Source organism: Osmia lignaria, chromosome 12 (assembly GCF_051020975.1).
Source record: "Osmia lignaria lignaria isolate PbOS001 chromosome 12, iyOsmLign1, whole genome shotgun sequence".
Taxonomy (NCBI): Eukaryota; Metazoa; Arthropoda; class Insecta; order Hymenoptera; family Megachilidae; genus Osmia; species Osmia lignaria.
The window spans coordinates 10759811-10771906 of record NC_135043.1 but is presented as its reverse complement, the minus strand read 5'-3'; the positions used below and the strand labels follow the sequence as shown (position 1 = coordinate 10771906).

Here is a 12096-nt window from a genome sequence, read left to right as displayed (position 1 = left end):
CTGAAGTGTATCACATTGCAACTACAATTTTACGGAAAGAAAATTAATAATAATGAATGCATAGTCAGTATTGTTTAATTATGTACTTATGCATATAGCTATCGTAGCATACACGTGTCATTTAGGTGTATGCGAAAGGAAAGAAACAATTGAGGTGGCGCTTAAATCAGTTTCTGTTCGGCCTAATTTTCGATGAAACATTGACTGTTTTACCGACGCGGAATTCGAAGTTCAGCCTCGACGCTCGCATGAAATTCTAATGAATATTTTCCTGTAACATAAAGTATTGTACATACTTACATCCGGAACTATAAAAGCAATAGAAGCATCATATGATAATTGATCAATTGCAACATAGAATTATGTAAATTCTGTAATCTAATCTATGCTAATGCAAAAACGTTTGTATGCATGCGAGGCAAAACTATTCGAAATCGTGAGACAATGATACGGTGTATCAACGCGCGTGTTTACCTGGAATATCCAGAGTGAATCTTATCTCAAAAGGAAAAGTTAAATGATATTCTCCATAATTTCTTCTCACGATTGCATAAAATAAATGTTCTTGGTAATTCCAGAAAAAAAAATGTACAAACGCTAAAATTTATTTAACAAATAGGATGAAGATATAAAGGTTATTACCCTATAAAAAAAAAAGATACGTAGAAGGAAAATTATTCGAAATGTCATGAGAATGATTATATAGTTAGTTATTCGACATAAAGTTGAGGCTGGAAGGGGAACCGGTTGACCCTGGCTCCGGTCACTATATCAATGGCTCTACCGCCAGTCGGTATTCTGATCTCAGGCGCATCGGTTGCAACATTAAGCCGGCACCGAAAATTTAAATATTAATATATTAAAATTCGCGACGTTTTGGGCTTCTCCTTCCACAGCGCTCAGTATCACTTGCAGTGTTAGGTAACCCTAGAGAAATGATTAAATTATCTATCTTGTGTATCTTCTACCATGTATTGGTACTTGGTTTGGTTTTTGCTCGTAAGTAAAATTTATTATACTATGTTGTTTTCAAGCACAGACAATTTCCTACAAACAATTCACCCGTTATGTTTTATTTTCAATTTATTTCGTTTTCCTTGTTTTGCATTTTTCATCGCTTCTTTTTATGATTACGTTTGCCTTGGAGTGTAAAAATTGACAATGACACATCTAACAATCGAAGATTAGCGATTATTACAGACAGCGTACCGGTGTAATTGATCAAAACTAATAGCGGGAAATAAAACATACGAAGACAACGATGTTACGACATTTGCATGATTCAAGGTCACATAGTCAATTCAATCAATTTTTACATTCCGAAAATGCAACTTTCTCTTTTAGAAAACGAAGGGCAATCGGATTGCACATCACCGCACGGTGTGGTTGGCTGGTGCATTGGACTACGGCAATGTCCACAGCTATTGTCTATCCTTCAAACCCCTCCGCTTACGTCAGAAGCTATAGAATTTTTAAAGCAATCACAGTGTGGCTTTGATGGCAATGATCCCCGAGTTTGTTGCCCGATTCAAAACGAAAACCCCGATCGTTCTGGCGGAGTGGATGGGGCGGGGGATGCAAACTTCGATCTGTCCAACAATCCTTTATTACCCTCCGATTGCGGCAGAGATCTGTCTCAGAGAATCATCGGTGGAGAACGTACGGATATCGATGAATTTCCTTGGATGGCGCTTTTGATATACCGTAAACGTAAGAACTTTTTAAATAAATATATTTATTGAACGAGGATATTCTACATAAAAATTGATTTATCAGCAAACGGAGAGACTGCAGCTTGCGGTGGAGCCCTGATCAATAATCGTTACGTCCTAACGGCAGCTCATTGCCTGAAGGGCAAGGATTTACCAACCACTTGGCGTTTGGAGAGCGTCCGGTTAGGCGAGTACGACATTAACACCAATCCTGACTGCATCAAGGATGACGCGAATAGCGAGGTTTGCGCTGACGATGCCATCACCGTCGGCATCGAGGAACAAATATCTCACGAAAATTACAATCCACTTAGCAGTGATCAAAAATACGATATCGCTCTTCTAAGGTTAAACCGTGACGTTCCGTTCACGAATTACATTAAACCTATATGCTTGCCACCGAACGACGCTGTCGGTAAGAAATTGTTCGTCGCTGGTTGGGGAAAAACCGAGAAAGGATATTCCTCGAATATCAAGTTGAAAGTTTCAATGCCGCTCGTGGACAAGCAACAATGCGAGGAGAGATACCGCGTAGCACGAGTTCAGTTAGGATTCGGACAGATTTGTGCCGGTGGTCAGAAAGGCAAAGATTCCTGCACAGGAGATTCTGGAGGTCCTTTGATGACCGTAGAAAGAGGTAGCGACGGTGCCGGTCGATGGACCGTCGTCGGTGTTGTCTCCTTTGGACCATCGCCTTGTGGCTTACCAAATTGGCCCGGTGTTTACACCAGAGTAATCGACTATATTCCATGGATACTCAGCAAATTGAAAGCTTAATACTTTGACAATCGAACCTCATAAAATAAAAATATTTCACGTTATAAGACAACAGCTTGACGAAGAAAGAACAGTCGATGGTGATTGAAAAAATGCATAGATTTTAACATATCCTTGAACCCGTTCCATCGTAATCGTGTCAATAAATACAAATTGCATCGTGTTCGCATTAATGAGAAGAAAAAATATGTTATTTTTAATATTTTTAATACGATTAAGTTATTGCGTAGCATCGATACCATAACAAATTTTGTAATGTATCTGAAAGGTTATCATAGAGTTCACAGATGATAGAGCAAATCGTGTAAACTGTGCATTCTATCACTACACTTACATGTATACCTTTATTACGTTGTTACAATCGTTTGATTTGTCAAACGAATAAAGTTACCTCTTAACACCTTGCCAACTTAAAGCGTATTAATAGCCTATGCCGACGATTATCGCGCGAAGAGGAATTAATAAGACTGTTAGAATCCAAACGTATCGTAACAAGGAAGAGACTGATAATATGAACTAATCTTCTCAATTTATTATTAAATTATATCAGCTCTCTGACTAACACAATGCCTTGAGAACTACACAGGGAAATACTTTATTACCGTTTCTACCGAGAATCGGTGTTACCTGTCGCGTGACGTAAAATCGTTCGACGTCGAAATTGGAAATTCCTGATCTACAAGGAGATACGTATTCCTGGAAGTATAAGTTCTCAAATGGTCAAACTACCTCGAAGAAATCGGCAAATGCACCGTCAAATATAAGAAGAGACGAGAAAAATGTTCGATCCGTCAACAAAAGGAGCATCGGTCATGATTGAAAATCATACATTTTCATTAAGTAAGTGGAAGAATTTTCCTGGTAGCCCCTACTCCCACGACCTTTCCTTCTTTTCTTCTTTAATTTACAAGACTTATTGAACTCGCAATCAGCAGAGGGCAGCAGTCAGTACAGTGAAGACGATCGCGCGAGACCCTCATCCGCGGTAGCAGCAAATGTATAAACAGTTTTGAAAACTGGTTTATCCGCTTCGTCGCTGGAATCGAAAAATCGTATGAGCGCGACACTGTTGTGCCTCGAAACAGGATTTCCTTGTATTTCGTCGTAAAGATTTAAATGAGGAAGAGAGAAGCGACGGACTACCTCTGAATTTTATTCAAGAAAGACAGTACAGGTGAACCGCGCTTGGAAGCAACATGATCCGTCGCACGCTACTGTTTTTGCTTTTGGTTTTGCACGAGATCAGTTCACGTAAGTGAAATTTCGTTAACATTTTGATAAACAAACTCGTTAATTTTTATTTTCTACCGTGATATTTGAACAAAGATCGAACGGATTAGATAGCACCGTCGAGAAACTGAAGCGTCGAAATTCCTGTCTGTGATTTGTCATTGGTCATTGTTAACGCGCAATACACGCACAGCTTGTAAATGCATCTTGTTCGTGACAATAGCTGAACAATATTGTGATACGCCACGTTGAATACCAACGAAATGTGACATGTTCATTTTTTTTTCTTCTGTTACAGAAGATCGATGTACCACACCTGATAGCAAATCTGGCACGTGCATTAATATACGAGAGTGTGAAACGTTGGTAGAAATTCTGAAACAACGAAAACCATTAACCAGAGAATTTCTTGATTACCTGAATAGTCTACAATGCGGCTTCGAGGGCACGAATCCGAAGGTGTGCTGCGAACTACAGGTAAACGTTTCGCGCAATCGTACTTTCCACTTTTCCCTTAAACTTCCTTGTGCAGGGAATTTCATCGAATGAGTAATATGACGAAAGCGTTAATCACAGCAGAGTTTACCGCTGACACCATTGAACACGACGGAAACACCAGGCGGGTCAACCACGGTTCCCGATCCCCCGGACGTCTCTGGACATGTGAATTTACGGTTGTTGAATGACGACGATTGCGGACCGGTCACGCAACAGAAAATCGTCGGCGGTGATAAAACCGGCGTGTTTGATTATCCGTGGATGGCGTTACTGTTTTACAACACCGGTAGACCGATTCCAGAATACCGATGCGGTGGATCGCTGATTACAAAACGATACGTCCTCACCGCTGCTCATTGCGTTACCTCGTTACCTCCCAGTAAGTCAATCGCGATGTCCTTCTAACGCTTCCACCATCATCTCACATGATTATGTTTGTTTCAGATCTGTCGTTGGTCGGAGTGCGATTAGGAGAGCACAATTTGGCCACGGAACGTGATTGCGACAAGGAAGCGGACGGTCTCGAGGTGGTTTGCGCCGAAAGGTATCAAGACTTTGGTATAGAAAGCACCCATTCTCATCCAGAGTACTCGAGAGCAAAATTACACAACGATATCGCTTTGATACGATTGAATGCGGACGCTGATTTTCGACCACAAAATGTTCGACCGATCTGCATGCCGTTTGGATCAGCCACCACTTTGAGCAAGAGAAAAGTAAATTCCGATTGATCATCTTTTTATCCGGTATGCGTACGTTTCATTCTCGTGTTTTTAATAGGTGACAGTAACGGGTTGGGGCGCCACAGACCTTGGACCACGCAGTCAAGAGTTGCTGCAGGTTCAATTGTCACCGGTTAATACCGAAGAGTGTGCAGAAATTTATAAGAGAAAGACGCAAATCTGGTATAAACAAATGTGTGCTGGTGGTAAAAGAGGAATGGATTCTTGCTCGGGAGACAGCGGTGGACCGCTTCAGGCTCCTGAAATATATAACGGCAATGTAAAATATGTACAGTACGGAATTGTTAGCTTTGGGCCAAATAATTGTGGTACAGAAGGAGCTCCTGGTGTTTATACCAGGGTTACATATTACATGGACTGGATCCTAAGCATCATTAAGGAGTAAAGTAACATACGCGAATTAAATTATTGATAAAGTTGCAATTATACAGCTGATAACTTACCGCTGAACCTTTGTTTTTTTTAACGCAATCAGTGTATTGCACTAGAGACAGCATTCTACTTTATCTTTGAATTTTTTTACTTGCAGTAATAGATATGTTACGATTATACATGATTGTATATATGTATATGCACATGTTGATCGCATACACGATTCAACATGTTTCACACGAACCAGTTTTTTAACTAACAATATTCCAATGAATTTTCACGAATTGAATCTCTATTTTTAATACATGTATAGAATTAAATATAAAGTTTAGAAACTTACAGGTACTAGACACGATTGCTTTTAAAACTTTTACATAATTTTTGCTTGACAAATGATTAATAATTATCTTTATGTGTATGTTCATCATCCCTAAATACTCTTTCCTCGTGTTTGTCGCTATAGAAATGTTCGTTATCAGGTAATTTTTCATTTCTGTCATGATCTTCAATTAACTCCGCAGTCTCATTTATAGAAACTTTTAATTGACTACGATCTCCCTTCTTCTTGGAAAATGAACCTTGAGATTTAGTTGTAGATCTTTCAGAAACCTTCGATGTGTCTGTGTTCGACGATTTAGTCGACTGACTTGTGGACAATGAAGTTCCTGAAGAACTAGTTATCGATCCAGAATCCGGTCGAGAAACATTTTCGCAATTAATATACGAATCTACGCTATTGGATGCATGTTTATGCGACTTCTTTTTCTTCCTGCGGTGCGATAACTTTGCACCATCCTTCTGTTGTGCCTTTATCAACGACTGATAACTCTAGAAAGCATTTTCATAAATAATCCATTTAGCTGACATTTATCTAGTGAATTGGTGAGTTTCACTCACCTGAGAATGACGTTCGAAAAGAGTTGGTATTTGCGTCACACGATCTATCATCATTTCCATCTGCAAACGATGTCGTTCTGCCTGTTCGCGTGCTTCATCGCGACGAAGCGAGGTTCTAATGTTAAGATCTCGCTCGTGTTCGTGCCTTACATTTGAAATTTATGAACATACTCGTGATATATTTTTTGTACAGAGTACTTTACTTTCAATAAATCATACCTTGCTGCTGATCTTAAGGCTCTCCATACCGGATTACGTCCAATTAAAGATTCTCTGAGTTTCATTTCTTGCTCCTTTCGTTTCTCTTCCATTCTATCTCTTATTTCACGTTCTAGTTTTTCCCTGTAACATGAATATAAAAGCGTTTGATTTCATTTCTTCGAGATATAAATAAAGATGCATGGTCACCGAAGGTATACGTAGTTCTGTAGTACCGTGACATCTGGCATCTTAAAATCGCCGCTAAATTATTTCCCCGTAATGGTAAAAGTGACATCATAGATCTATATCCTTCTAATGGTATTGAAGTATTACTTGACAGTCGCGAAGTATTCCCATTCTCAGTATTCTCGTTCATCATTGTACTCCGCAAACGCGTACACGTAGACTTGACGCGCTCTCGTCTCGCCATTGACGGTGGTAAGGAAGAAGATTTCATCAGTTGAGCAGCTCTTATTTTTTTTTGTAATTGCCTAAACATTATATAAAATATACTGGTACAATAAGTATTCTATGATCTCACTACGTATATTATACTGACCTGTAGTACTCATCTTCGAGCATACGATCGTATATCTCGGTACTAAAAAGATTCTTTGGTACAGGTTTTGCCTTAAATTTCGCATTCGCGCTAACGCTTCTGCCACGAAGCTCTGGACTAGATCTTGCTAAAGATCTCCAAGCTCGCCGATCACATTCGAGCCTAAAAGGGCGAACTTGAGACATTAAATTTAGAGCACTTTCTTCGCGGACTATGCGACTCCTAAAACATAGATACCAAAGGAGCTATACGTATGTTATTATACATCATTATGTTAAATTTGGAAAAAACAAACCTTTCTTCTTTTTCTGCTAGTAGTTTGTTATATAAAGGAATCTTAGATGTAAGTGGAATTGATCTTACACGTCGTTTCCTATAAAGATTCTTTTTATTATTCCCTAAATTTTTCTGTTTTACTTCTTTACCGATTTCAACATTTGCCATATACTTTTCTGCTTCCTCTCTGTAGATTTTGTACCATAAAATTCATGTAATTGAACTCTTACATTGATATCATGAAAGACTTGTGTTCTTTATTACCTTAGTGTAAAACTAAATGGTTGAGGAACAGTAGGATGCCATTCCTTTGTAATGCTAGCTGGTAAACTTCTTGTTTCTATACTGTCTATATCACTTTCCATACTATCATCACTGTTTAATCTACTCAATGTTTTACAGTTTTTACTAGCTGAATATACTTTTTCATTTCTTTTATCTCTTCTGCTGCATCTGAAAGTAATGACATTACAGTCTAAATATTATAAAATGTACTTATGTTCATTCAATTACAAATACCTATTTGTAAAAAGATCTTGATCTTCTGTGAGCCCATTAAATTTATCAGAAGAGAAGAACATAGGACTAGAAATTCTAGATTCTTCAAAGTAACATTTTTTACCATTCAATTTTAAGTCATTAATATCATTCTTGTTTTTAATTTTTGATTGTATTTCATTACACTTTGATGTTGAAAGTTTAGACACATTTATATTTTCTTGTGCAGTAAGCGTATCTTGTAAATTTTCTAATAATAATCTTTGTTTTCTTTTCAGGTAATCTACTTTTTGTTTAAATTGCTCATTTGATAAATGATGAACTTGACCATAATCTGGTATACTCTCTAAAAATTCCAAGAAATTGTCAACAATTTCTCTAGAGTTTGATGCCTCTGATTCATTAAGAAACTGATCATTTTCTGCAAAGTTTATTTTACAGTTGCTGTCTTTATTATTTTTTAGAGGTCTAGGGCGTTCATAAGAAGGTGTTGGTTGCCTACTGTAAGGATCCACTGGAACTTTTACACAAGAATTGTAAAATGAGTTACCCCTGTGCTCAGTCATTACCTATTAAAATAATTGAAATTCTATTATAGTGCATCCTTAGTTATTTCTAAATTAGAAAAGACTAAACCAATTAAGAATTATATAGAAACAAATTTCAACTCAACAGCATTCAAATCAAAAGAACCGCGCTAGTATTTTTGACGTTCATATCGATCAACGAATCAATATACCTTATAAAATAAATTTAAATTATTATTTTTATTTATTTTTAAATCCATGGGTATTGATGCTTACCTTCGTTAAAAAATTTACATTGACAACTTTGCATTTGTTGATATGCTATGAATTGACGGTAAGGTTCAAATTAAATATCAACATATATAAAAGATTATAACTTTATTCTATCCATCACCATTTCATCGTTATCATACAACACATTTAACACAATTATCCAAGTTTTAACAGAGTCATTCATTTTGTAATATCCTTATCTCTACGTGAAAACAACTTTAAGGAAAAATCAATGTAACCTCATCGCTATATTCGTCACCATGGTGAACAGGATGAGAGATTATTAAAGACTTTCTATAGTACATTAAAGAAATGGAACTAATGTTACAGTATAATTAAAATTGTCTATTATTTTGTCAGCATATTCATTAACATAAAACAATCTACATCTTAAATATAATTAACCTAATATTTATTTTTGTATTGAAGATTATATCTAACATTGCTACATGCACGCCAAACTATATGACATAATAGGTAGTATTGAAGGGAGAGTACATACAATTGTGTCGCTTAAACACGTATGAATTAGTAATTAGTGGTAACTATTGGTTGCTGCTGATAGTCTGAAAAGTTATGAACGATGGAATATTTGAATTTACCAGATGATAAAATTTTATATAAAGCTATTATGGAAATTAATGAACCAATATTATTTAAAAGAATACTACAAGATACAAAAGGTCAATATGCATGGAAATTATTTGAATGGAATTTGTTGGAATTTACTGAAAAACTAGGAGACACCAAGTTACCATTTCGAGTTGGTTATAATGCCAGATCTGTGGTAAATTATTATTTAAACTTTCTTATTTCCTCTTTACATGATAAGTTTTAAAATGTCATACTTTCCAGGATCCTCAATGGGAAGAAAATTGTTCTACAGTTTCAATGACGCTATCAGAATTTATTAACCATATAACTATGAATGAAAATGACACAAAATGGTATTATTTTGATTATAAATATATGCAAGAATGGTTCAAAGATAAGTCAGAGGTAATAAATTCAATAACTTGGAAAAGATTTGGTATTGATAAAGATGGTACTGATTCTACTCTCTGGATTGGAAGCAAATGTGCTCATACAAATTGTCATCAAGATTCATATGGCTCTAATCTAATAGCACAAATTCATGGAAAGTTAGTGGTACTCAGTTTAACATTTAATTTCTTAAATTATATAGATAATAAAATTACTTTCGTTTACACTGTTTTAGGAAACAATGGTTATTGTTCCCCCCAAGTTCAAGTAAATTTCTTCAACCAACAAGAATCCCTTATGAGGAGTCTACAGTGTACAGTAAATATAATTTTTTCTGCCCTACAGAAGAGGATGAAATAAATGTATTAAAAATACAGGAGAAACCAAAACTGGTAATTCTTGAGCCAGGAGATGTGTTATTTGTTCCTCCTGGTTGGTGGCATTATGTTGAATCACTTGATCTTACTGTTAGTGTAAATACATGGTTACCAATAGTGGAAGATCATATGTCACGAGTTAAGGAAGCTGTTGTTAAATTAATAATGGCTGGAATTGGAAAAAGTATTTGCAATATTACTGATGAAGCTGGCTGTACGTTACCTGATTGTATAAGTTTGGTAATTATAACATTATAATAATGATTATTCTTAATATAAATATTAAAAACTAAAATTATTTTATTCAACAGCTAAATATTGCCCTTGAGCAGTGCAAAAATGTGGAAACTAAAGAATCATCTTTTAAGAAGATGAAACATAGTACATGGACAGCTACAGATTTAGCAGCACAGTATCCAGTTTATGTGAAACTTCTCCAAGAGCTTGATGTATCGGAATTGGAAGAGTTTCTGAAAACGAACAGAAGAAGATTTCCTGAGAATAGTATTGAATTATTAAAAAATAATCATTCTGAAATTGACACTGTTGTACAAAACAGTTCTGCAACTCAGAAACTATCCAAAGATATTATTAATGCACTTTGTCATACTGATGTTGTTACTAAAGTTACAGAATTACTTTTATCTTGAAACTTGTATCTTTATTATTTAAAATAATAGTGGAACGCCCCGTGCTATCCCTGTATCCCTTATATCACTACATTCCCTATATTCCTGCATCTCGTATATGCCGGCATTCCTTATACCTCGGCATCCCTCACATTTTTGCATCCCTTACATCTCTGTACCCTTTATATCTCTGTACCCTCTATATCTCTTACACTCCTGAATTCTCCCTGCATCCCTCGTATCCTTTCAACCCTTATAATAAATATATTATAAATAAACTACTTATGGACACTGGTTTGGGTAAAGGTAAGTAAAGGTAAGTAAAGGTAAGTAAAGTTCCGTGAAACATACTTTTATACTTAAATTTTTGCAAAATTTAGTTCCTTTTTTCGAAACCAGATGGCGCTGATTCGACGTCGAGATTTTAGTTCAAATTTTTCCCGCTAGAGGGCCAAAATTTCGGCGAGGTTTAGTTCCTTTTTTCGAAACCAGATGGCGCTGATTCGACGTCGAGATTTTAGTTCAAATTTTTCCCGCTAGAGGGCCAAAATTTCGGCGAGGTTTAGTTCCTTTTTTCGAAACCAGATGGCGCTGATTCGACGTCGAGATTTTAGTTCAAATTTTTCCCGCTAGAGGGCCAAAATTTCGGCGAGGTTTAGTTCCTTTTTTCGAAACCAGATGGCGCTGATTCGACATCGAAATTATAGTTCAAATTTTTCCCGCTAGAGGGCCAAAATTTCGGCAAGGTTTAGTTCCTTTTTTCGAAACCAGATGGCGCTGATTCGACATCGAAATTTTAGTTCAAATTTTGGCCGCTAGGGGGCGCTGTTTTTTCGAAATTTTAGCGAAATTCTCTATGTAAGGAATGTAGGGATGAAAAGAATGGAGGGATGTAAGGGGTGAAGAGATGTAAGAAATGTAGGGATGAAAAGAATGGAGGGATGAAGAGATGTAAGGAATGTAGGGATGAAAAGAATGTAGGGATGATAATAATGTAGGGATGGAAAGAATGTAGGGATGATAAAATGTAGGGACTTAAGGGATGAACAGATGTAAGGAATGTAGGGATGACAAGAATGTAGGGATGATAAGAATGTAGGGATGAAAGGAATGTAGGGTTGAGAAGAATGCAGGGATGTACGGGATGCAGTGATGTAACGAAACGAGGGATGTAAAGGAATCCCGTAGGGGTCCGGGGCTGGGGCCCCGGTCTCCATTGCAGGGGGCTCGAGGAGTGCCGGCATCGGGTGTGGCCCCCGATGTCGGCGGAGTTTGGCACATGACAGCGGGTCAAAGGACCCTCCCTACCGCCCTACTGCAGGCCACCGTGGTGGTTTTAGTGGGTAAAAATCCCACACTACCTCCAGCCCCTCCCCAGGGGGGCTGAAGGTGTCTTTCTGAAGATTTCCACCACGTTAACAAAAAAAAAAAAAAAAAAGGGGGGGTATTTAAGGGTTGCAGGAATGCAAGGATTGCAGGGATGTAAGGAATGCTGCGATGGAAGGAATGCAGGGATGTATGGGTTCCTGAGATGGCCTTGGCC

General features: G+C 37.2%; 4 protein-coding genes across 7 annotated transcripts; 3 read left to right on the top strand and 1 right to left on the bottom strand.

Annotated features, from left to right (window-relative positions):
• The first annotated feature begins 55 nt into the window (after positions 1–55).
• LOC143305962 (serine protease ea-like) lies at positions 56–2546 on the top strand. Its single transcript, XM_076691391.1, has 3 exons — positions 56–999; positions 1345–1710; positions 1777–2546. The coding sequence occupies exons 1-3, from the start codon at positions 936–938 to the stop codon at positions 2487–2489; spliced, it is 1143 nt and encodes a 380-aa protein (XP_076547506.1). The 5' UTR covers positions 56–935; the 3' UTR covers positions 2490–2546.
• A 153-nt stretch (positions 2547–2699) lies between these two features.
• On the top strand, positions 2700–6459 carry LOC117609934 (melanization protease 1). Of its 2 annotated transcripts, none has more exons than XM_076691390.1 (6): positions 2700–3329; positions 3422–3740; positions 4018–4196; positions 4299–4596; positions 4662–4933; positions 4998–6459. In XM_076691390.1, exons 2-6 carry the CDS (start codon positions 3686–3688, stop codon positions 5343–5345), a joined length of 1152 nt encoding a protein of 383 aa, XP_076547505.1. In that variant the 5' UTR covers positions 2700–3329; positions 3422–3685; the 3' UTR covers positions 5346–6459. The 2 variants fall into 2 exon arrangements, with proteins under 2 accessions (XP_076547505.1, XP_076547504.1); XM_076691389.1 differs by having other exon boundaries at positions 4296–4596.
• On the bottom strand, positions 5729–8329 carry LOC117610073 (uncharacterized). The gene is made up of 8 exons (XM_034337011.2): positions 7785–8329; positions 7530–7718; positions 7285–7452; positions 6990–7211; positions 6664–6921; positions 6449–6571; positions 6230–6374; positions 5729–6160 (listed from the first exon to the last, which is right to left on the bottom strand). The coding sequence occupies exons 1-8, from the start codon at positions 8327–8329 to the stop codon at positions 5729–5731; spliced, it is 2082 nt and encodes a 693-aa protein (XP_034192902.2).
• Positions 8330–9146: 817 nt separating this feature from the next.
• Positions 9147–10635, top strand: HSPBAP1 (HSPB1 associated protein 1). Of its 3 annotated transcripts, XM_034336993.2 has the most exons (5): positions 9147–9350; positions 9419–9705; positions 9783–9814; positions 9893–10164; positions 10236–10635. In XM_034336993.2, the coding sequence occupies exons 1-5, from the start codon at positions 9147–9149 to the stop codon at positions 10572–10574; spliced, it is 1134 nt and encodes a 377-aa protein (XP_034192884.2). In that variant the 3' UTR covers positions 10575–10635. The 3 variants fall into 3 exon arrangements, with proteins under 3 accessions (XP_034192884.2, XP_034192883.2, XP_034192886.2); XM_034336992.2 differs by having other exon boundaries at positions 9783–10164; positions 10236–10589; XM_034336995.2 differs by having other exon boundaries at positions 9783–10138; positions 10236–10397.
• Positions 10636–12096: the final 1461 nt, after the last annotated feature.

Coding starts and splice junctions, on each gene's coding strand:
- LOC143305962 (XM_076691391.1), top strand. CDS start 936: ATGATTAAATTATCTATCTTGTGTATCTTCTACCATGTATTGGTACTT. Junction 1,000..1,344: donor ACTTGGTTTGGTTTTTGCTC/GTAAGTAAAATT, acceptor TTTCTCTTTTAG/AAAACGAAGGGCAATCGGAT. Junction 1,711..1,776: donor GCTTTTGATATACCGTAAAC/GTAAGAACTTTT, acceptor TTGATTTATCAG/CAAACGGAGAGACTGCAGCT.
- LOC117609934 (XM_076691389.1), top strand. CDS start 3,686: ATGATCCGTCGCACGCTACTGTTTTTGCTTTTGGTTTTGCACGAGATC. Junction 3,741..4,017: donor TTTGCACGAGATCAGTTCAC/GTAAGTGAAATT, acceptor CTTCTGTTACAG/AAGATCGATGTACCACACCT. Junction 4,597..4,661: donor CGTTACCTCGTTACCTCCCA/GTAAGTCAATCG, acceptor TGTTTGTTTCAG/ATCTGTCGTTGGTCGGAGTG.
- LOC117610073 (XM_034337011.2), bottom strand. CDS start 8,329: ATGACTGAGCACAGGGGTAACTCATTTTACAATTCTTGTGTAAAAGTT. Junction 7,453..7,529: donor CCATTTAGTTTTACACTAAG/GTAATAAAGAAC, acceptor CAAAATCTACAG/AGAGGAAGCAGAAAAGTATA. Junction 6,922..6,989: donor CTCGAAGATGAGTACTACAG/GTCAGTATAATA, acceptor TATAATGTTTAG/GCAATTACAAAAAAAAATAA.
- HSPBAP1 (XM_034336992.2), top strand. CDS start 9,147: ATGGAATATTTGAATTTACCAGATGATAAAATTTTATATAAAGCTATT. Junction 9,351..9,418: donor GTTATAATGCCAGATCTGTG/GTAAATTATTAT, acceptor CATACTTTCCAG/GATCCTCAATGGGAAGAAAA. Junction 9,706..9,782: donor ATAGCACAAATTCATGGAAA/GTTAGTGGTACT, acceptor ACACTGTTTTAG/GAAACAATGGTTATTGTTCC.